At 44.7% G+C, this 24,722-nt stretch overlaps 1 protein-coding gene across 1 annotated transcript in view; it reads right to left on the bottom strand.

Annotated features, from left to right (window-relative positions):
* Positions 1-21,117: 21,117 nt before the first annotated feature.
* LOC122921022 (transmembrane protein 272-like) overlaps positions 21,118-24,722 on the bottom strand; it is a 42,889-nt gene continuing 39,284 nt past the window's right edge. The window contains exon 6 of the mRNA XM_044270899.1: positions 21,118-22,528. Coding sequence (XP_044126834.1) covers positions 22,452-22,528 — 77 coding nt within the window. The 3' untranslated portion in view covers positions 21,118-22,451. The remainder of the gene's footprint in view (positions 22,529-24,722) is intronic.

The following is a 24,722-nucleotide window of genomic DNA, read 5'->3' as shown; positions in this document are numbered from 1 at the left end:
CTTATGCATGTGTAATCCCAGATGTGCAGTATATTAGAGGGTTTTTTCACCCTAACCAAAAAGCTGTATTTCTGTCCTAAATGTAACAGTCACTTATGAACGTGTAATTCCAGATGTGCAGTATATGAGAGGCTTTTTTCACCCTAGTATGCCAAAGCCGTATTTATGGCCTAAATGTAACAGTCACTTATGCACGTGAAATCCCAGATGTGCAGTATATGAGAGGCTTTTTTCACCCCAGTATGCCAAAAACCTGTATTTCTGTCCTAAATGTGATAGTCACTTATGCATGTGTAATTCCAGATTTGCAGTATATGAGAGGCTTTTTTCACCCTAGTATGCCAAAGCCGTATTTATGGCCTAAATGTAACAGTCACTTATGCATGTCTAATCCCAGATGTGCAGTATATTAGAGGGTTTTTTCACCCTAACCAAAAAGCCTTATTTCTGTCCTAAATGTGACAGTGACTTATGCACGTGTAATCACAGATATGCAGTATATTAGAGGCTTTTTTAACCCAGTAACCAAAAAGCCGTATTTATGGCCTAAATGTGACACTCACTTAAGCTTGTCTAATCCCAGATGTGCAGTATATTAGAGTTTTTTTTTACCCCAGTAAGAAAAAATGCTGTATTTCTGTCCTAAATGTGACAGTGACTTATGCATGTGTAATCACAGATGTGCAGTATATTACAGGCTATTTTCACCCCAGTAACCAAAAAGCTGCATTTCTGTCCTAAATGTGACAGTCACTTATGCATGTGTACTCCCAGATGTGGAGTATATTAGAGGGTTTTTTCACCCCAGTATGCCAAAGCTGTATTTCTGGACTTGCAGATAGCCTATGCTGGTGCACGATCATTGCAAAATATGGCTGCCAATCAGGTACTGATATTGATGAAATGAAGAAAAAAAAGGTTCGTTTTCAGCAGTAGTTGGCTCAGGGCAGGCTTAAAAAAATTGTGCACTTCACCCACAAAACACTTTTTCTGTAAATCGCTGAGTACATAAACCAGTTCTTGATAGGATCACTCCCTGATCTCTCCCTCACAACAGCTGCAGCCTCTCCCTACACTAATGCAAGCAGAGTGACAGGCGGCGCTAAGTGACTCCAGCTTAAATAGAGGCTGGGTCACATGCTGCAGTTAGTCAATCACAGCCATGCCAATAGTAGGCATGGCTGTGATGGCCTTTTGGGGCAAGCAGTATGACGCTTGTTGATTGGCTGCTTTGCAGCCTTTCAAAAAGCGCCATAAAAATCGCTGAACATCGAACCCAAACTTTTACATAAATGTTCGGGTTCGGGTCCGGATGCTGAAAAACTTATAGTTCGGGTTCGCTCAACTCTGCTCGTGACACATTGTACTTCATGATAGTCATAAATTTGAGTCAATATATTTAACCTTTATTTAGGAAAAAATCCTAAATTTACCCAAAATTTTGCAAAATTTGCAAAATTTCAATTTCTCTGCTTTTAAAACAGAAAGTGATTCCTCAAAAATATGACTGCAGTGCCGGGACAGAAAGCGCATAGCTCTTCCTGATCTGTACACACAGCGCTCATTGAGCGCTGTGCATACAGCGTTCTAGAAAGCAGGGACACCTGGGAACTGTCCTTGCCTTCTCTCTGGGTTGCTCTGCTTTCACTGACAGCGTGCAACCCGCTCTGCAGCTGCACGATTTGCGTGCAGCTGCCATCTCTGAATGGACGTTGAGAAACGTCCATTCAGAGAAAGAGATCCACCTCCCTGACGTTTATAGTCAACGGGCAGACGGGAGGTGGTTAAACATACACACAGTGTTATAGGATAAAAAATTAAAAAGTGGCTTGTTGGGGGGACCAAACATGCAAACATTATTCCTTGGCAGGGTCAGAATGCCTGCCCATACCACACTTTTTGTCAGAAGAAAAAGTGGCTCATTGTGAAAAATTCTTCCATTTAATCGTGAGGAGTAGCAGCAGAGGCACGTGGCCACCATAGCTGCAGACGCAGCATAGCATGGAACATACCAAGCAGTAGGTCGGCTGTCTATAATTAGTAATAGTAGTAATAGTAGTAGTAGTAGTGGTGATGGTAGTGGTAGCAGTGGCAGATTCGTTGTGCTAATAGTGGTGTTAGTAGAGGATTAGCAGCAAGGAGCAGAAGCAGCCATATGGGATATCTTGGCAGGCAGGCAGCAGCAGTCTTATGGTAGATGAAGATAGGCATAAGCAGCATCAGTGGCATAAAGGCAGCAGTTGTACAGCACATGATGGTTGGTTGGCTGGCTGCAGCAGTACCATGATGGTGGTGATGGCATGATGGAGGCAGCAGCAGCCATACAGAACATGATGGTCGGCAGGCTGCAGCAGTAGCATGATGGTGGCAGTGGCATGATGGAGGCAGCATCCGTACAGTATATGATGGTTGATAAGCCGCAGCAGTGGCATGATAAAGGCCGCAGCCATGCAGAATATGATGTTTGACAGACAGCAGCAGTGGCATGATGGCAGCAGTGGCATGATGCAGGCAGCAGCAATAGCAACCGTACAGAACATGATGGTATGCCGGCTGCAGCAGTGGCATGAAGTCAGGCAGGGAGCAACAGTGGCAGGATACGGCACCGTCAACAAGGCCAGATCTATTAATCAACCTCAGCCGGAGGAGTGTGAAAATCTTCCAAATCCAGGTTTGGTTCATTTTGACAAAAGTGGTATTTTGGACACTGGTGAAGGACAACCCGGTCTGTTTGGTTGTCACCACGCACCCCGTACCGCTGAAAACCCTCTCCAAGATGACACTGGAGGCTGGGCAAGAACGAAGAAAGAGAGCATGATGTGCCAGTTCAGGTAATTGTTTTAGTCTGCCTGCCCAAAAATCCATGGGGTCAGGGAACAGGGTATACGCCAAAAACTGGACAGAGTTTAGGTAAGCCTAAACCTGGGCATTGAGACTGGAGCTGTTGGCTTGGTAACTGGCCTCAGACTCGCACTGCATGTGGAAAAACTGCTCCATTATGTTGAGGATACTGCTGCTGCTACTACTGCTTCGGGTTCTGCTGCTTGTGGCAGCAGAAGAGGGGTGACTCTGGGGGGGCGGAAAGGGTCCTCTCTTTCATACACACTGACAGCAGGTGTTTGCTCGCTGTAAACTGCAGCAAGCTGCATACACAGTGTTTTCTGGTAATAACATACCAGCAAGCGAGCATACAGGTTGCAGTTCTTGGCAGCATGCCAGAGGAGCCAGTTCTTACCATCTCTGCCCCCCACTTGGGTGTTATGGCCAATGTCACTGTTATCATCATCATCCTCTTGCTCCTCCAACTCAGACTCCTCTTCCCTCATGGGAATTTCTCATTGTGGGTCCCAAACAGCTACAGGGCGGGCAGACAGCAAGATGCATTAGCTGTTCTTCCTCTTCCTTCATCGCCACCTGTTCCATAGGCGTCAGCGTCTCTTCAAAAATACATATGAGGGGGATGAGGGACAACTGCAGCATGAACTGCCACTGCCTGACCTGGAAACAACACATGCTCCCTGCTGAGCCAGTCTGGTGCATGACAAAATCATTCACAGCTTTCGGCTGCTTGTACAGACACTCATCACATGTTGAATTTCAGTGCGTTGGAATGTGGTGGTTTAGCTGCAGACCATTCTGATGCTACAAGTCCAGGAGAGTGTTCCTCCCCATGTGAGATTGGCTGAAAATAGGGACAGTCTCCGGGACATTGCCATGCAGGGAGCATGTGTTATTTCCACCAGGTTCAGGGTAGCAAGGATGTTGCGCCCATTGTCGCTGAACACTTGCCCAGTTGGAGTTGGCAGGGTGTCAGTCAGCGGGATGTTTGCTGCTTGATGTAGGCCAATCAGCTGTAACACAGTGTAGCAATGCTGTGCCCTGCTGCTGTTGTGGACGGGCGAACGTCCATGGAGAAGGAGGCAAAGGAGGAGAATAAGGGCCTGGTGTGGGAGCTAGGCTGACAAAATTGTGGGGGGTTAAAAGGACCTGGACTCGTTGTCAGGGTTCTGCCTCGCCGCTACCACAAAAAGCATTGACCCAGTCGGCCATGAAAGAAATTTACTGTCCCTGCCAGTAACAGCTGCTCCAGGTGTCCACTGTGGAGTGCAGCTTGCCACACAGCAAGAATTGCAAGGAGCGACCCGCTCACCAAGTAAGAGTACAAGGCACTTCTACAATGGTTAAGGCAGCAACCACCCCTCCAGCAACATGATGAGGTGGAGGGTTCAGCTTGTAGACAAGCTAATTGCTGGTAGAGAATTTTTTTTTATGGCCAAACATTCCATTATAGATGTTTCACGATGGAGCTGAGGACAAGGAGGAATGTTAGCAGGAGAAGAAGAAGGTGATGATGATGACAAAGATACTGTATTCCTTGGTGATGCGGGTTGGCTGCCACAAAGAGGACTAGGGGAAGGATGAAGACTTGTTCTGATTGGGAACGCTGGCCAGTTGTATTTTCCCATAGGATCTGGTTATGCCGCCTCATGTTCTACATGGGTCTCGGGTACCTATGATTGTGTTTGAAAGGCCATAGCTTATTTTAATCCTTCAGATCTTGCACACGGCTGTGGTTTTGTGTTCCTGCCTTGTGGAGAAAAAGTGCCATACAGGAGTTGCTCTGGCACATTTTGTGCCTATGCCACCCACAGTAAATCCAGAAGAAATCCTAGCAGTCATGTCTTGTATAATCGTGATGTTTTATTGCATCAAATAAAAAATGTCCTATAGCCAGGATGCGTTTCGGCAAACATGCCTTTATCAACAGGTAAAGGTATACACAAATAAGCAGGTATATATAGAGAGATAATACCACCCATCATGATGTTACCGACCCAGAAAAGGGGCTGGAGGGGGGGCCAAAGTATCACAAAATTAACCAATGTTAAATAATATATCAGAAGCAGACAAACAGAGTACATGTCTCAAAATAGATTTCAAAATATCTCCATTAAACATAACAGACCATATTTTCAGGTGTATGTGATCCCTCAATGGATAATAGATGTCTGAAAAAAATACAAAATATGAATAAATTACATGTCAAATACGCATGATCTCATAATCCCTGTTGAGGCCCCTCGGATGCAGGGTATCCAACATATGAATCAAATTGGCCTCTCTACGTAATAACAGTTTCTTCATGTCTCCACCTCTCCTAGGTCTTTTAACCTGTTCCAATACCTGGAACCTAAGCTGGGCTATGCCATGTTTGCACTGATCGAAATGGAACGGAATGGGTAAGATCAAATTTTTTGTTTTAATGGTAGATTTATGCTTCCCAATATGATCCCTAATTGTTTGTGTTGTCTCTCCAATATACAGCAAACCACAAGGACATTTTATCAAATAAATCACATCAGTGGATTCACACGTGAAAAAACCTTCAATTGAAAAAGGCCGCCCACTATGTGGATGATAAAATGCAGAACCTTTAATTATATGGGAGCATTGGTAACAGTGCAGACATGGGAAAGTGCCCTTACGTTGAGTTGCTAACACCATTTATTTCAGTGCCATTTTTGTACTCCCAATATCAGAGTGCACAAGTTTATCCCTAAAACTAGGGTTCCTTTTGTTACATATCAAAGGTGGATTCTTAAACTCTTCAATCATGGGGTATGCCTTCCCCAGTAGATGCCAGTGTCTACGTACAATATTATCAAGCCTCTGATTATACTGATGAAAATTGTGCCACTCTAGACAATTTTGTTGCCCCAATGTTACCAGGATTATCAAGTTCACTTCTTGTTTTACTCAGAATCAAAGGAGGGTAACCCCTCTCCTCAAATCGATTAGTCATCTCATTACTCCTGGTAAATTGTCTATCTGGGTCAGACACAATTCTTTGCACACGCTGATACTGGGAATTAGGAATGGCCCTCTTCAGTGCTGGCGGATGAGCGCTTGAGAAGTGAAGAATACTGTTCCTATCTGTATCCTTTCTAAAAAGATCAGTTGATAAAATACCACATTGGTCCTTAATCACCTTAGTATCAAGGAAGCTCACCTTATGATTGTCACAGACTAGCGCAAATTGTAACCCTTCATGTATATGGTTCAAGTGGTCGAGGGAGGCCAATAGGGTCTCATGTGGCCCGGCCCATATGCAAAAAATGTCATCAATAAATCTTGATCCATTGAGGGATCATATACACCTGAAAATATGGTCTGTTATGTTTAATGGAGATATTTTGAAACCTATTTTGAGACATGTACTCTGTTTGTCTGCTTCTGATATATTATTTAACATTGGTTAATTTTGTGATACTTTGGCCCCCCCACCCCTTTTCGTGACGTCACGATGGGCGGTATTATCTCTCTATATATACCTGCTTATTTGAATATACCTTTACCTGTTGATAAAGGCATGTTTGCCGAAATGCGTCCTGGCTATAGGACATTTTTGATTTGATGCAATAAAACATCACGATTATACAAGACACGACTGCTGGGATTTCTTCTGGATTTTAAGTGGAGATTTCTTCCTATCCCGTGCCTCGTGCACTGAGTGAGTGCCGGCTGATTGCTTTTGTGTTACTACCGTGGTGTCATGGAACCATGAACCAGACGTACAACAGAGATAGGTGGAATAAGAAGGCTTTATTGAAAATCAAGCCGTAGCTAAAGTCCAAACGGATGGCTAAACTGAAGCAGGGTCTTGCGTAGACGGAGGTCAGGAACCAGGAGGGTAGTCAGACGTAGCCAGGATCAGGAACCAACGGGGTAGTCAGACGAAGCCAGGATCGGGAACCAACGGGGTAGTCAGACGAGGCCAGGATCAGGAACCAGAAGCAGCAGCAGTCTTTGAAGCATGTGCACACAGGAGGACCAAGCAAGGAACTGAAGCCACAGACCTTCTATATATATAAGCTAGGCATCCAACTCCTCCCAGTGGGAAGGAGGAGCCGCAGGGTGGGAGGCTACAAGAAACCCAGAAACCAAGATGGCCGCCAGCACATGTCAAACGAAGGAGAACAGTGAGAAGGTAAGACCATGACACGTGGTCACGTGCACCGCTCCAGATGACTACTACCTCTAGATTTCTTCCTATCCCGTGCGGCTGATTCCTTTTGTATCCAACCCACAGTGTCAGCGGCATTACCAGATCCGGAAGCTGACGAGGCCCTGGTCATTCTTTGGGAGGTACATGTCCTCTGCTCTTTATTGCTGCCGCCTCCTCCCTTCTCGACTAATGTTGTCTCCTCCTCAGCCATCCAATCCAGAATCTCATACTCTTTTCCCTTAGTGATAATGTTGTGCCTTTTCGAAACCAGGAACAACTGTGGCTTACTACTACTTTTGGCCTGATAGCTGGTGCTGCTACTTCCCATATTCTGGCCCTGGGTCATTTGTTGAGAACCAGCCCTGACATTTTTGGGCTTCACAGATAATGTTGTGCGCTACCCTCTGTATTGGCGCAGTAATCACGTATATGCTGGTTTTAATAATTTCAACAACCCCCAAAAAAAAAATTGGGATTGGAAACGTATTGTGGTGTTTCGCTCTGGTAGATAGGGTAAGCGGGCTCAGTACAGAGGCAAAATACAATTCTTAACTCAAAACAAGTGTGTTTATTCACAAGAGGAAATTGCACAAAACAGCACGTAACTTTGCAGTCTTGGTGTTAATTCACACACAATGGAAAGTTCATATAACACAAGTCACCTTGCTGGCAGTTCTGCCTCCAGTAGTACACCGCAGGCTTAAGGGGGCCTGTTTCCCCAGCATGTGGTTCTCAGCCCCCCATCACGGCACAAAGCCTCAGATCCCAAAAACAGAGACATCTCTGCTGAGCACAGCTACCAATTAAAGGACAGCCGGGTGCTGCCAAAACCTGGACCAGCACTTAAACTCCGGTCCGGTATTTGACCGCACCTGGCTGGAAACCAGCCCAACCACACATGCTAGGAGGAAAATACTTGCCTTGCCAGACACAACCCCTCACTATGTCACATTATGGAGACAGAAATAATCGGAAACAGATTTAAGCATAAATTCGTTATCACTAGAGATTAGTTAATTTCTAAAAAAAATTGATTCGGTCAGTTTGCCGAATTTTTCTCAAAGATTTAATTTGATCTGAATTAATTTGTGGTGAATCGCGTTAAAAAACTGATATGTCCTGACTGCAGAGAGCCTGCATAGCGGTGTAGAACACTGTGCCTTGCAGCATGCAGCAACATGCTTAGTAAGTCTGCTGTGGTAATGAAACAATACTGTCAGTCAGATGACAGGCGTCGCTCTTTGAATCACTGTACACTTAACTTCTTTGGGCAGTTACAGGGCCAAAACTGAACATACTATATAAGCGGATCCAGAGCCTGGTCTCGGGAGGGGCACTTCCAGATTATTTTCTGTCCGCCGCCACAAAACAATGGTGTTTATAGAACAGACTACACCGTGTAGAGGTATACTGTGCGGTATGCCAGACCTTGCAGGGGAATTATGTGTGAGGTCACGGTGTGAGCACTAGGTGGGCCGAGGTAAATACAGTTCTGTTTACTCACAGTTATGTCGTCCCTGGGCAGGCTTGCATAAGTGAAAAGGAGAATAGCACAAGGATTCTCTGGGGCACACTCTGGTGTAAGGGACACTGGCCAGATGTTGGTTGGAGGTGCCCTTGGTGGTCTGGATTAATGTGCCAGTGGCAAGGTCCCTTGTAATCGTGACGCCAGTACCTTTTGGATGGAGGTACAACCATTTACTATAGTGTTAATAGAGGAATTGAGTCTGAGGCAAGCAGGATGAAACTCCAAGTGGCACTTTACTGATGATGACTCTTAATCACAATACATCCATTGGCAATAAACAGTCTCTTGATACAATCCGGCATTAAGCACAATCTCCCATGCATATGGAGAAAGGGAAATGCAAATCCTCAATGTAGTACAGGCTCTTGTATTACATAAGAAAGCTACTGCCTAGACTAGGCTGGTAATAATGAAAGTCTTACACTGGTCACAACTCCGGCCTGATCCTAATCCTTGAATAAAAAGGTGCTTTTCTGAATCCTGAAACTTCTATTCCAATGTTGTTCTGCCAGTTGGCCTGACTGTCCTCAGGATTTAAACTGGAGCTGTAGATGTTTCAAGCTATCTCCTACACCTAGTACAAAGGTGCCTAATATGTCCTCAGGTAATGACTATCTTGCTAATCCTTTGTCTTGCATAAACAGGATAAATCCTTAAATACTCGGCTGCATACAGTTTGGACATTGGTCACCCTGGAAGAGCGATCTATAGTAGTGGATTGCTCACCTCTAGGAAGAATACTTGCAGGCCTTAACCCTTGGTTATGGAACCAACAGGGACAGAGTAGAGAGGCTAGGAAGGGGCCTCCCTCCAGATATTCAGCTACATCGCTGTTGTTTTCTTGAAGGCTCATGAGAGAACTGCATTCAACTGAACTCTCACTTGGATTGACCTGAGCTCATCTGCACTGGTTTGGATTCACCTAAACCAGGAACTGAACTGAACTGCACAGCACACAACTGCCCAGGACTGCACAGCCTAACTAAGGTCTGAGCCAAGTTATTTATACACACTGACACTGCTCCATCCTGTGGAGAAACGAGTGTAGTGCACCCTGACTAGGCCTGTCTAAAGGATATTTGCATGTAAAATCACATTGTGACATGAAGAATATGACAGGAGATAAAATACAAAATACAGGCATATCACATGACATTAATACATGATAAAAACATGTTTGTGGGGCCCACGGTTACTTGAGTGGGACACTGCAACTGTATATTGTGTGGCACAGTGTATGCTATATGTGTATAACATAAACATATTTCACATGAAAACTTACAATTATTTGGCTTGGCCCTTGGGGATCTCGGACACCACTATCAGCAAAATTAACCCCTCAGGTGCCGCACTGGCCACCAATGAATTTAATACTGGGGAGGGAGGGGGGCACCTGATCTCTTACAGGGGGCTATAATACGCAGTTAATTGTGCTGATCACAGCCCCCTGTAAGAGATCGGGTGCTGCCAGGCAGTAGGGGGCAGTCATGTACACAGTTCTTAGCATATTCTAACTTGAAGCATCTCCATCACCATTGGAACGCCTCTGTGTTAGAATATACTGTCGGATCTGAGTTTTCACAATCTAACTCAAATCTGATGGTATATTCTAATATAGAGGCATTCCCATGGTGATGGGGACGCTTCAAGTTAAAATATACCATCGGATTGGAGAAAACTCAGAGCCTATGGTATATTAATAGGGACTCCTGACTTTACATTGAAAGTCAATGGGGGACGGATCCGTTTGCAATTGCACCATATTGTTTTAACATCAAACGGATCTGTCCCTATTGACTTGCATTGTAAGTCAGGATGGATCAGTTTGGCTCCGCACGGCCAGACGGACACCAAAACACTGCAAGCTGCGTTCGGGTGTCCGCCTGCTGAGCGGAACGGAGGCGAAACAGAGCCATACTGATGCTCAGAATGCATTGGGGCTGTACGGATCCGTTCGGGGCCGCTTGTGAGAGCCTTCAAACGGAACTCACAAGCGGAACCCCGAGCGCAAGTGTGAAAGTAGCCTTATTCCACTTAGATGTCTACAGAACCTGTTCTATTAAACGCTTATACAAGTAGAGCCCCTCTGAGGGTGTCAGCAGTAAGTTTGTGTTGACGTCACTGTTTTTTTTGCCCTTCCTCTGATCCGTCAAAACAATAACCCCCCAAAAAAGGATCCTGTCTGTTGAACATCCGCCTTCACTCACTCTGCATTAGGTCAGTAATCCATCAGTAATGCTAATGCCAAAATAAAAACAGGAGTGGATCCAAAACAGAGATGACACAAGAATATTTGCATGTCTTTGTGTTTTGTACCCACTACTGCTTTTGGCTACTAAATTAAAAGCCAATTCTGATAGGACCATACAGGCCTTACAGCTGCTACACAGACAGGATCCGTTGTGTGTCTCATTTTTCCTTCCTTCTGACAGATCAGAAGAAGGGTCAAATAAATGATGATGTCAACCAGGCCAAAAAGACAAAAAAGTGGCCCAGTCATGAGGTGGGGAGGGTGGGAACAGCATGAGAAGTCCACAGAGTGGCCCAATAACATAGTGTTGAGGTAGCAGCAGCATCAGAAGACCACATAGTGGCAATGTGACATAGTGTGGAGGTAGCAGCAGCATGGGGAGACCACAGAGTTGCAAGATGATATAGTGTGGAGGTAGCAGCAGCATCAGGAGGCCACAGAGTGGCAAGGTGACATAGTGTTGAGGTGGCAGCAGCATCAGGAGACCACATAGTGGCAAGGTGACATAGTGTGGAGGTAGCAGCAGCATCAGGAGGCCACAGAGTGGCAAGGTGACATAGTGTTGAGGTGGCAGCAGCATCAGGAGACCACAGAGTCGCAAGGTGACATAGTGTGAAAGTGGCAGCAGCATCCGGAAACCACAGAGTGACCCGGTGACAGAGTAGGGAGGTGGGTGGCACTAACAGTATCCGCTGATGATGGTGGGTGTAAGAATGAGCACTTGGCATCAGATGTGTGGCATCAGGCAGGTGGCAGCATCAGAATAGTAGCTAAGGCAGGTAGCCAGAAGAAACCGGTCTCTTTTGTCAAGGTTTGGATGAGGCAGCATTGATTATCTAATCTGATGCATCAGGCATTGGTGGGTGGAAATCCTGGCTGATCCACGCCTGATTCATCTTGACAAAGGTCAGTCTCTCCACATTTTGGGTGGCCAGGCGAGTTCTCTTTGGGGTAACTATGGCCCCCTCTGCACTAAACACCTGCTCTAATACCACACTACTGGCCGGGCAGGACAGCTTTTCCAGGGCAAACTCGGCCAGTTGTGGCCACAAATCCAGTTTGGCTGCCCAATAGTTCAGAGAATCTTTAATGTGGGGTGGCAGGGTGCTTTCCAAGTATGCCACCTTCTGCTGGTTCAGGTCCTGCTCTATGTCTAGCTGCTGGTGAGTAGTTTCTTCACTATGTGGGTGAAGAAAGCTGCTCATCAGCGACTCTAGATTCAGGCTGCTTCTGAAGGAGCTGGTACTGCTCCTGCCACCCCCCCCCCCCCACACTCCTCCGCAGCCATGGCAGTGGAACGTGAGCACAGAGGGCCCCCCGTTCAGACCTGCAAGAGGATGGATGATGGCACAGATAGGCAGCGGCCAACTGACTACATAGGATGTCTCACTCTCAGTTTGTCCTCCCTCTTAGTGGGTGTAAAAAAGGCACCCATTTTGGACTGGTAGCAAGGGTCTAACATGGTGGAGGTCCGGTAGTCATCCCTCTGCCAAATGGTGACAATTCGGCTGTCACTGCACAAGCAAATGAGCATGCATCAAGCCATTTTCGCAAGTGACTCGGAGCAGAGGCGGCTCTAGACTTTCTGAGGCCTTAGGCGAAACTCGAACATGAGGCCCCCATGAACACAAGATATTCTCTATCCACAGGATAGGAGATAGGATGTCTGATCATTGGAGGGGGGGTGTGTCCCGATCTGCCAGTAACAAGTGCCTTTCTTCCCTCCCCATGTGCCAGTATCAAGTGCCTCTCTCCTTCCTCCCACCCCCAATGTGCCAGTATCAAGTGCCTCTCCCCCCCATGTGTCAGAAACACGTGCCTATCCCCCCCCCATCTGACTTCCGGCCTGTATTCCGCACAGACGTCATTGCGCCACATGAACCGGCCTCTGATAGGCTGCCAGCAAAAGGCCCGCAACCTATCAGAGGAACTGGGAAGGGAGACGCCTCTCCTTCCCCTGCCCCACAGCACAGCCATTTGTATCGCTGTCCTAAGGACGGCACTACAGATGATCATGGAGATGAACGCTTCCACAATGGAAGCGTTCATCTCCCTGTGACCTGCCGCCGCTGGGACCACGTCTGAAGTGCCCGCCTGCTCAGTCCACCCCTGTGGCGGAAGCCAATACTTGTACTTGAGGCGGTGTCGGGTGGTAGCCAGAGCGAGGCTCCCACCAGCGCAAGGTCTTAGGCGGCGGTCTAAGTAGCATAATGGAGGAGCCGCCTCTGACTCAGAGTGACTCCTTGCCTCCATCTCCACTGGATACTGCTATTGTGTGTCTGGGTCATCTGGCCTGGTCTTCCTCATCTCCCTTTTGCTCTTCCGGCTGCTCCTGCTCCTCCTCTCCTGTCACCTATGTAGAAAAACCACCCATTTTGCAACACATTGCTTAAGCTCCCATGTCCTCCTCCTCTAGTTCAGCCCCCACAGGGCTCATGTGGCCGTGAGATGTAGGCGCCACGTCTCCAGTTCCCTGACCAGACAGATTTACCAACATCTTTTCCAGTATATGAATCAGTGGAATGACGTCTTTCATCCCGTAGTCTTGGTGACTGACAAATGAAGTGGCATCCTCAAAGGGCACAAGCAAACGGCAGGTGTCACGCATGAGCTGCCACTGGCTAACATCAAAGTTACACAGGGGAGTAGTTCTGTCCATATGTATCATCAAGAAATCGTTTATGCCTTTTGCTGTTTGTACAGTCGGTCCAACATATGGAGGGTGGAATTCCAACGGGTGGAAACATCGCATATCAGCCTATATTGGGGGAAGCCGTTCTGCCGCTGTAGCTCAAGGAGGGTGTGCTTGGCGATGTATGAGTGGCTGAAGTGCATGCAAAGTTTCCTGGCCATTTTTAGGATGTCTTGCAGATGGGTGGAAGACTTCAGGAAATGCTTGACAACCAGATTGAACATGTGCGCTATGGAGGGCGCATTGCTCAGCCCTCTTTGACGCAGAGCTGACACCATGTTCTTACCGTTGTCAGTCACCGATTTTTAGTTGTCGCGGAGAAAACCAGGATTCGATTTCTTGATGAAGGACGCGGAGCAGTGCCACCCCTGTGTGAATACATTTGCCCAGGCAAACTGGGTGCAGAACAGCGTGACAACGCCATGCCCTACACATGTGGTATGCTGGTGGGGCACTGTGAATTGTTCCTGCAGTGGAGGCTAAGGACAAGGTGGAGGATGAGGAGGCAGAGGCAGACATTGTTGCATGACCAAAGGCGTGATAACGTGGAGGCGGAAGCGGCATCACCTGGCCAAGTTGCTGGCTTGGCTGGGCAGGACCCACATTAACCTAGTGGGTCGTAAAGTACATATATTGTCCTTGACTGTAGTTACAGCTCCACACATCGCGCTGCTGTGCACTTTGGCAGACACCGACAGGCTCAAGGACTGGCCCACCTTCTGTTCTACATATGTGTGCAGGGCTGGTACAGCCTTTTTGGCAAAGAAATGACGGCTTGGGAATCTCCACCTCGGATCAGCACAAGCCATCAGTTCTCTGAAAGGGGCAGAGTCCACCACTTGGAAAGGGAGGGACTGCAGTACCAGCAACTTGGCCAGTAGCACATTCAGCTTCTGCGCTGTTAGATGAGTGCATGCATACTGTTGTCTGTTGGAAATCGCTTCAGTGATTGATTGCTGATGAAATGACTGACTAGGAGGAGGAGGAGTAGGAGCATCAGGACCAGCAGATGATGGGAAGGACAGACAGCTTCATTTGGCTTAGGTGATCGAGCTTTGACTGCCTGAAATCGGGTGCATGCCACTGGGTGATGCAGCAGTTGCTGAGGCAGGCTGGACCACCACATTGGAGCCACTGTTCTCCCAGGCCACCTTATGGTGACGCTGCATATGTTGACGCCGGGCCGTGGCTCCAACTTTGGCACCCTGGCCATGCTTCACCTTCTGCCCCCGGATTCAACAAATGGCCATGTTCACCTCCCCCGGCGGCTTAACAAAAAACCGCCACACCACCGAGTAGGTAATTTTACCCCCAACACTCCGCACTGACTGAATGCTACCGCCACTGCCTCCATGAACCCCTGCACCACTACTTTCTGGGCCGGTAGGCTCCTGCGAAGCGGACGGTCTACCCCGGGCACGTTTGGCTTCCGACCTCCCACTGCTGCCAACCTGCTGACTCCCGGCCACGCTACTGACTTGCTAGCTCCACCGCTGCCTCACGCGCAGGCTGCCACCCTCTTCTCCCGATGATGGTGAAGCCCCTTTGTCACCCAGCTCCGAATTATGATCAGCTACATCATTATCGAGTACTGTCTGCACGTCACTGATGTCCTCCTCAGCGGTCTCTGAGCCAGGAGCCTGACCGCTCGCAACACTAGCTCCCACGCCACTCTCCTCATCACTACTTGCCTGCCTACCGGAGAAAGGAAAAATGCGATTCGTTACTACGAAGAATGAGGAAATTCAGATTCAGTGCGAATCAAAAATTTCCTGAAATTTGGATCGAATTCCACCTTGTCAGAATCGATTCGCTCATCTCTAGTTATCACTCGCGGATACTTTTGTGAACTACCCTGTGTATTGGTTCTACTGATCACGTATATGCTGGTTTTATTAAATAGAGCAACCCCACAAAAATTGCAACAGTGTATATTGGTGTACTTAAACAAACAAAAAAAAAAATGTAAGCAACTATGTGAGGCTCCTTTCACACCTGCGTTCAGGTGTCCGCTCGTGAGCTCCGTTTGAAGGGGCTCACAAGCGGCCCTGAACGCAGCCGTCTGGCCCTAATGCATTCTCAGTGGAGGCGGATCCACTGAGAATGCATCCGCCTGCCAGCGCTCAGCCTCCGCTCCGCTCAGTGAGCGGACACCTGAACGCTGCAAGCAGCGTTCGGGTGTCCGCCTGGCCGTGCGGAGGCGAGCGGATCCGTTCCGACTTACAATGTAAGTCAATGGGGACGGATCCGCTTGAAGATGACACCATATGGCTCAATCTTCAAGCGGATCCGTCCCCCATTGACTTTCAATGTAAAGTCAGAACGGATCCGCTCAGGCTACTTTCAGACTTAGAAAATTTTTCTAATGCAGACGGATCCGTTCTGAACGGAGCCACCGTCTGCATTAATATTAGCGGATCTGTTCAGAATGGATCCGATCGAACGCAGGTGTGAAAGTAGCCTGAGATGCCCTGACACAGAGTTTGGACTAGTATTTCAGGTGTTTTGACTGAGATTTAAAATGCTAGATTGATGGTAGAACACATGTCATACAGTTTTGCGCTTATTTCACAAACCCTCACTGCCCACCCCCTCCAAAAAAAAGGATTTATGTTAAAATGGGAAAAAAATGAAAGTAACGTCCTTGCTGGTAGCTGCTTTTGAGGTTTGCAGCAGCTGCAGTTGTGCTAGGAGGCAAAGACAGTCTCAGCTACTTACTTCTCACTCCCTGGCTGACAGCTTTCCCTGCCAGTCCCTATTCTACACACACAATTCTTCTTCTTTGTAATTCTATCCTTTCACGTCACTATTCCTGGCAGTAGAATACAAGCTTGATTGTGATTCTTGACTGTCCTGACTCCCTAAGATGATGTTCTCCTCGTTCTGTAAGGGCACCTTCCTGCCTGCTGCAGGACTGATTGGCTAATCTAGGCTGTCTGTCGGCCTGTGAGCCAATCAGGGCAAGCCATCCCACCTACTTCCTATCAGGGTCATGTTAGCAACCGCCTTCTAACTCCCTAGTGCTTTTTTCCCGCCGACATGTGCAGTAATGTGGGGCTGCGCACTGTTTTACTGGGTTTGTCCAAAACTAATCTGGAAAAGATCTGGTTCATCTGTCATCCATTAGTAACAAACCTGGTTCTTTACAAACTGGTCCACTCATCTTTAATTTGTTACCAGTGAGTACTGCTACCATCAGAAAACGATTACGTGAAGCCAAGTTACCAGCAAGAGCTCCCCGCAAAGGCTTTTTCTTGCAAAAAAAGACATATCATGAATAGTCAAAAATTTGCCAAGGAACATTTTGACTGGCCCAAAGAAAAAGGGGTAGTATTCAGTGTTTACCTCCAACCCCACCTTCATAAAAATTTATTTAAGGCCCAATAGAATCATTTGGTTTCCATAATCTCATTTTTTTCTGGCCACGCCTTGTAGGGTGGCTTCTTTTCTCCTAAGAGACAACATTCTGGGTGTTAAGGAAGATATTTCAGATAGTGTAATATATTCCCTAGAGTAGTAATAAAAATATTGTGCCAACAAAATTTATATAGGTATATGTGAATAATCACGTGAATTAATAAGTGCAAAATTGTATATAAACCTGCAAAGGAAACCATCCACAAAAAGACCTTCTAGGTTTGATATATAAAAAAATTATAAAAAATATTATGTGCATAAATCTAACCACAATGAAGTGAATACCACAATAAACAGAACAGGTTGTGTTACAATTCAGCGGGCGACCACTGAGGAAGGAGACTGAGATCTCTGAAACGCGGCTGGTGAAAGAGGACCCCCAGCTGAACGTTATTCATCAGCACCGGACCCCTCTGTCCTCAAAGAGCGCTCTAATTAAGTTTTTCCTGACGCAGCACCTGACATCTATTGCAGCCTCGCGAAGTCAACCTGTACTCTGGACCTGGTAATCATCCTACACTTACGGAGATGCTTTGGCGGCTACAAGCACTACAAGTCCTGTAGGCACGTGGGACGCCGCGGCCACAGGTATATATAATACCAGCGGGCTACTACAAACGATACGACACCATCAGGTTGCTTATATCAGGATTTTAATTCGTAGACAACTAACTGTGAGTAATAGATACAACACTCAACTATTTCCAGTGAACGAATGTAGATAGCAAGTCGGCCGACAGACTGAAATTATAAAAATACATAACGGAACCTGCATTTATATGACATTGTAATTGGAGGAATCAAACATTATCTATACACCATAGTGTGGTTCTTGTATCACTATCCTGCATGAGGAACCATAACTTTTATAGTGCTGGAAGGGATACAACCCTTGATCATTGCTGGATAAGATATGAGTGTCCAGGTCCGCGTCATATAGTGCAGTGAGATCACTGCCGATCTGCTGGATGAAATATAACAGATTAGGGTTTTGCATTTTATACTATATTGACATTTAATATTATATAATATTTTAAATGTTATTGTGTTTTAAACTATCGCTGGAAGAGAAATAATTTTAAATTTTGCACTTATTAATTCACGTGATTATTCACATATACCTATATAAATTTTGTTGGCACAATATTTTTATTACTACTCTAGGGAATATATTACACTAAACTCATATTCTACTGTAACCATTAAATATTGAAAAATATCCTCAATATGGGTAATGATATACAATATCTAAATAGACTGTTTTATATATATATAATAAATACTGAATATCATCCACAAGGAAATTTCTGTGTGTATATATATACAAACATATACTTCCATATGAGGTGTGCACAACCAATCTACATTTTATATCTATTTCTTACTTTATAGACAGGGTGTGTCTATTAGTTGGAGCACCCGCCCCATATATAACAACAAGGTGAGCCGTCACAACCCAATATACTTTGTTCTTATATTTCAGATAGTGCTGTATAAGAACAATCAGCGTTCGGACTGCTATGAGGAGGATGTTTATGTGAAGGAGAAATACCTGACTGCGAAGTAAAACTGAGTTGGTGTTGGTAGTATTGACACTTGTACCCATGGTCCTGGTAGAGGCACTGGTAACCATGGTGGTAGGGGCACTCGGGGTAAATATAGATGATCAAATGAAGAAGCAGCACTCCATAAATCTTGTCAGAATCAAGTGGTGTTGTCACCCAGTGGATAGCAACAATTTAGTCCCTCTGTTGAACCACTTTCAAGCATCAAATGTATGTGCTAGCATATACAGTGCCTTGCAAAAGTATTCACCCCCTCGACTTTTTTTGTATTTTGTTACATTACAGCCTTAAGTTCAATGTTTTGTTAATCTGAATTTTATGTGATGGATCAGAACACAATAGTCTAAGTTGATTAAGTGAAATGAGAAAAATATATAAATAAAACTATTGTTTAGAAATGGAAAACAGAAAATTGGCATGTGCGTATGTATTCACCCCCTTTGTTAGGAAGCCCCAAAAAAGCTCTGGTGCAACCAATTGCCTTCAGAAGTCACATAATTAGTGAAATGATGTCCACCTGTGTGCAATCTAAGTGTCACATGATCTGTCATTATATATACACATCTTTTTTGAAAGGCCCCAGAGGTTGCAACACCTAAGGCAAGAGGCATCACTAACCAAACACTGCCATGAAGACCAAGGAACTCTCCAAACAAGTTAGAGACAATGTTGTTGAGAAGTACAAGTCAGGGTTAGGTTATAAAAAAATATCCAAATCTTTGATGATCCCCAGGAGCACCATCAAATCTATCATAACCAAATGGAATGAACATGGTACAACAGTAAACCTGCCAAGAGACGGCCGCCCACCAAAACTCACGGACCGGGCAAGGAGGGCATTAATCAGAGAGGCAGGACAGAGACCCAAGGTAACCCTGGAGGAGCTGCAGAGTTCCACAGCAGAGACTGGAGTACCTGTACATAGGACGACAATAAGCCATACGCTCCATGGAGTTGGGCTTTATGGCAGAGTGGCCAGAAGAAAGCAATTACTTTCCGCTTAAAACAAAAAGGCACGTTGTGCGTTTGCGAAAAGGCACGTGGGTGACTCCTAAAATGTATGGAGGGAGGTGCTTTGGTCTGATGAGACTAAAATTGAACTTTTCGGCCATCAAAGAAAACGCTATGTTTGGCGCAAACTCAACACATCACCCAAAGAACACCATCCTCACAGTGAAACATGGTGGTGGCAGCATCATGCTGTGGGGATGTTTTTCAGCAGCCGGGACTGGGAAACTGGTCAGAGTTGAAGGAAAGATGGATGGTGCTAAATACAGGGATATTCTTGAGCAAAACCTGTACCACTCTGTGTAGGATTTTAGGCTAGGACAGAGGTTCACCTTCCAGCAAGATAATGACCCCAAATAAACTGCTAAAGCTACACTTGAGTGGTTTAAGGGGAAACATGTAAATGTGTTGGAATGGCCTAGTCAAAGCCCAGATGTCAATCCAATAGAAAATATGTGGTCAGACTTATAGATTGCTGTTCACAAGCACGAACCATACAACTCGATGGAGCTGGGCAAAAATCCCAGTGGTAAGATGTGACAAGCTCATAGAGACTTATCCAAAGCGACTTGGAGCTATGATTGCCGCAAAAGGGGTGTATAGTTATGCACACTGACTTTTTCTGTTATTTTGTCCTATTTGTTGTTTGCTTCACAATAAAAAAATAAAAACATCTTCAAAGTTGTGGGCATGTTCTGTAAATTAAATGATGCAAATGCTCAAAAATCCATGTTAATTCCAGGTTGTGAGGCACCAAAACACAAAATAAGTCAAGGGGGGTGAATACTTTTGCAAGGCACTGTATAATAAACACCATGGCGGAGATTTAGCAAAACTGGTATAAAACAAAACTGGCTTAGGCCAAGTTCACATAACCGTTTATTTTTCCGTTAATCTGATCAGTCAGAAAAATTAAGAAAAAGGATTCTGAGCATCAGTTATGCATCCATTTTAGCCATTTCCATCTGAGATCCGTTATTTTACACTTAAAAAAGTCTTGCATGCAGGACTTTTTTTTTCCATCTAAAATAACAGATCTTAGAAGGGAATGGCTTAAACGGATGCAAAATGTGCAGAACTGATGCTCAGGATCTGTTTTTATTCACAGGATCTTTTATTCACTAATGGATCAGAAGAATGGAAAAATAAACGGTGATGTGAACCCAGCCCTAGTTGCCTATATGATGTGGGCATGTACGTCAGTTTTTCTTTGCACCAGTTTTGGTAAATCTCCCCCAATGTGTTAAACATAGGTAATTCATTACATAATAAAGTGCTACTATGCTATCAATAATTCATAAGTGTTTGGTGCATATTCAATGTTATATGTACGGTATGTGATATTCATGTTATATATAGGTCCTTTTGTATTCTTAGAATTATATATGCAATTGAAATATCAATGTAAATACAGTGTAGAAAAGTGTGTTAATAAATCATAATTACATTGAGTGTTCTCGTATACTCCCATAATTTAGTGTAGTGCTGAACTTAGCTACTGGCGTTCTGATAGCTCTACTGCCCATGCCAGGAATTTTATTTGGACCATCTCTTTGGACTTTAGATTGAGAACAAACAAAAGGTGATGGGTCACTCAAAGTTCAAAGACACATGTAAAACCAGAATAATCACAAAATAGCATAATTTTTATTGAAAATCACATAAAGACATGATTGACACAAGCCACAAAAAACAATTAACACAAGCCACAACACATTTGAAAATATTAAAAACCAAGTTTAGAGATAACAAAGAACAGTCCTTTTATGGAGGATGAAGAGAGAGGCTATACAGACAGCAGCAACAGACACAATTCTGAGATATAAAACAAAGCTTGCTTTTCCCAACAGCTTTGTATAGGCAGCAAGAATTATGGTAGCAGTAGTACACTTTGCTATCTTTCCAAATTAACTATGGCTGTGCCAGAGGCTATAAAATATCCACATATAGCAAAGTCCAAAGTAACCTTCACTGTCCCTGCACATGCGCTCACCTGGTCCTAGACAGTCTGCGGGTATATTCCTTGCTTTACCACAGGATTACACTCCTAGCCAAAGGTGCTTTGCTCTGGCAGCTTCTCACTCCACAGAAATAGTATTTTTCTTGGAGCAAAATATCCTCTTTCTTTCATACAGGCTGCAGCCAGAAGACATTATCAACAGGCAGAGCCAGACTCCCAGGCCAATGCGATCAGACTAGTCAGCTACTTCCTCAGAGGGGAATGGACAAGCCTTCCTACTTGAGTAGAGCACAATGACTAAGCTGTGCCACCTATAGACAGCTCCTGGGATCATACACATAGCATAATTGAAGGCATTAACTCTTTTAGCGCCAAACTAGCTTTTTAGCAGTGCCAGGAGCAATATTTGTGCACTCAGTATACATTATTGTCCTTTTAAAAAATTGAGTCTTTCCGGTTTCTCGATCCCACATTCTTCCTCACATAATTCCTCTCTATAGCACATTGGTAAAGGAGCCATGAGCTGAGAGGAGTGGGCACAGGCAGGAGCCCGCTCCACTCAGCTAAATCCTGGCAGAGCACATCAGTACAGGGCACAGGGTACCAATGTGCTGTGCCAGAATTAGCTTGGGGGGAGAAGAGGCAGGACAGCGATCTGTGCTCTGTCTTGTGCAGCTCTCTAAGGCAGTCAGTAATCTGTACACCAGAACAAAGCTGAGAAGCCAGCGCTGTACCAGAATGATTATTTTAAGAAGAGGTACAATCCAAGACTTTGGGTCCTTTTTTAAGTTGGAAAACAGCATAATTTAAGTATATTACAAAAATTATTTTTGGGCTATTTAGAACCGTTTAAAAGAAAATTGTAAAAAAGTTGAGTTACTCTTTAAGGCACGAATCTGTGATTTTTAATACATATTGAAGCGTAGAATATATCTTTGTGTTTGGGTTATCCTATCTGACAAAAAAAAAAAATCTAACCTAAAAATGTAATTCAAATTACATCCAATTGTTTTTCGATAGTTTTTCACTTCTTTGCATTTGTAATACTATAAACATCCATTTGTCTTGATAAGTCTTCAGATTGACGTTCTCTTTTTAATTCTAGAAGAAAAAAAAATGCATTTATCCTTTAGCAGACAGCAATAGGTTATAAAAACTAAGCCAAAGTACACCCAAATATGTGTATGCCTGGTGACAATTTCCTTACTAATCAAGTGAATCTGATTCTTCTGAATACACATCCAAAAACAACATTGATTGGCATTGATAACTTGAAATACTGTATGTTTTGTTGCATATAGAACTTTACCAAAAGTGTGATAATATTTAAAGAGGAGCTGTCCCCTCTCGTGACATGTCTTTTTTAGTAATAACTTGCATTCCCCATGTAATAATTCCAGAGCAGGCTCAAACTGGCCCACAGGAGTACAGGTGAATCCTCCAATGGGACCCTGAGCAAGGTGGGCTCCTAGTCCCCCACCCCCTGCACAAGTGGCACATAATACAGTAGACTTACTGCACTACTTAGATATATAATAAGCACCTCAACCAGCATATGTTCATAGAAAAAAAAAATTGATAGATTATTAAAGAAACTCCCCAATGTATTATTATAGACACGATCAGAGCTGACTTCTGGCTGCCGGTATCCTCTTTTCCCCAGGAACAACCTTCTCAAAGTTGCTGCAGGACCCCCATATTCAATCATCTGGTAGCATCTTGTGTGAGCAGGTAATATTTGAATGTATCCGTACGGTGGGCCCCCAAAATACATTTTACTGGTGGGTCTAGGAACCCCAGTCAACACTGTTCTGGAGCATCTATTCTTATGATTCTATGTTGAGCCATTCCTGTATTATTCCTGCTAGAAGTTTACAAATAAATTGCCAGCAGTCTACAGTAAGGCTACATGCACACAGATAAACTGTCAATTTTTAACGGATGTCTTTTTCACTGATGCCTTTCTGAGAAACGGACGTTAAGAACTGACCTATTCAATTGTATGGGGGCAGTCGGTAAGTCAAAAACAGTATAGAACATGTTCTATTTTTTTTATGTCAGTTATTCACTGGCCGTCAAAAAAAAAACGTCCGTGTAAATAACCCCATAGACTATCATCGGTCTTAAAACGAAAGTCTGATGGCCGTTAAAAAAAAAATATATGTACACCGCATGTCCATTTTTCACTGTTGTGTGCAGGTAGCCTAGGCCCCTTTCAGATGAGCGGGTTCCACACTCCAGACTCACACCATGAGTATGCAGCAGCTCCTGTCCTGACCTCCCAGCCCTGCCAGGGTCACAGCATTATATGGATTAAGATGCTTTGTGACCCTTACAGTTTTGGAATGTATAGGATAACATTTACAGCATTATGTCTGTGTTATACAATACATTCCAGACCTCTAAGGGTTACATAGCATCATAAATTAATATACTGATAGGAGGTCAGGACAGGAGCTGTCTCATACTCATGCTGTAAGTCTGGAGTATGGAACTCCCTCATCTGAAAGGGGCCTAAAGGTACTTCTAGGTGTTACCAGTAGTGGCTGTGTCTGACTCTGTCCAATCAGTGCTGCTAGAGTCAGACTGTGAAGGTACACACCCCCAACTGGTAACACCCATCTGTACCTTTCTTGCAAGCTGCTGATTATCATTTGTACTAGAAGTTATGAATAAATTAAGGAATGGAACAACACTGAGCCATAAGTGTAGAGGCCCCAGAATTGTTATTACTTAGGGAATACAAGTAGTTAATACAACAGACATTTCAGAAGAGGTGGAAGGTCATTTTTAAGCTAAATGATAACACTCCTCAACATTGAAATTGCAACTCCAAGAAGGTTATACAAATTGAGTAAGCAGCAGGTGTCTTTAAGATCTGCAAATCATAAAATTTCAGCACCTAGCTCTAATTTGTGGCATGTGGGAGGGGCATGAAAGCCAGATTAAAAGTAAAGTTTTTTAGCCACATGAAACCAAAAAATTATATTAAGTCATGTGTGATGCCTCCTGTTCATCAATGTGACAGTTATCACCACTTGTGGCAAACTGAGAGGGAAGAATCCCTGAACTGAGAGACCTTGGTTTATCATATCAGCACTGTTCAATCTTGCAGATCCCGGTGGTTGGGAGAACAACAACTAACTGGAATGACAGAGGCGAACCTCTGTACGGACATATCATCTAATTAGAAAAATGGTGTATAGCGATCCATTCTGTACTGCAAGTGAAATTGGACATCACATCCTAAACTTAGGAAGGCAAACAGTGTCTACTCAAACCATCAACATGCTTT

This window comes from Bufo gargarizans, chromosome 10, assembly GCF_014858855.1.
Source record: "Bufo gargarizans isolate SCDJY-AF-19 chromosome 10, ASM1485885v1, whole genome shotgun sequence".
NCBI classification, from domain to species: domain Eukaryota; kingdom Metazoa; phylum Chordata; class Amphibia; order Anura; family Bufonidae; genus Bufo; species Bufo gargarizans.
This window is presented reverse-complemented; position numbering and strand designations above follow the sequence as displayed.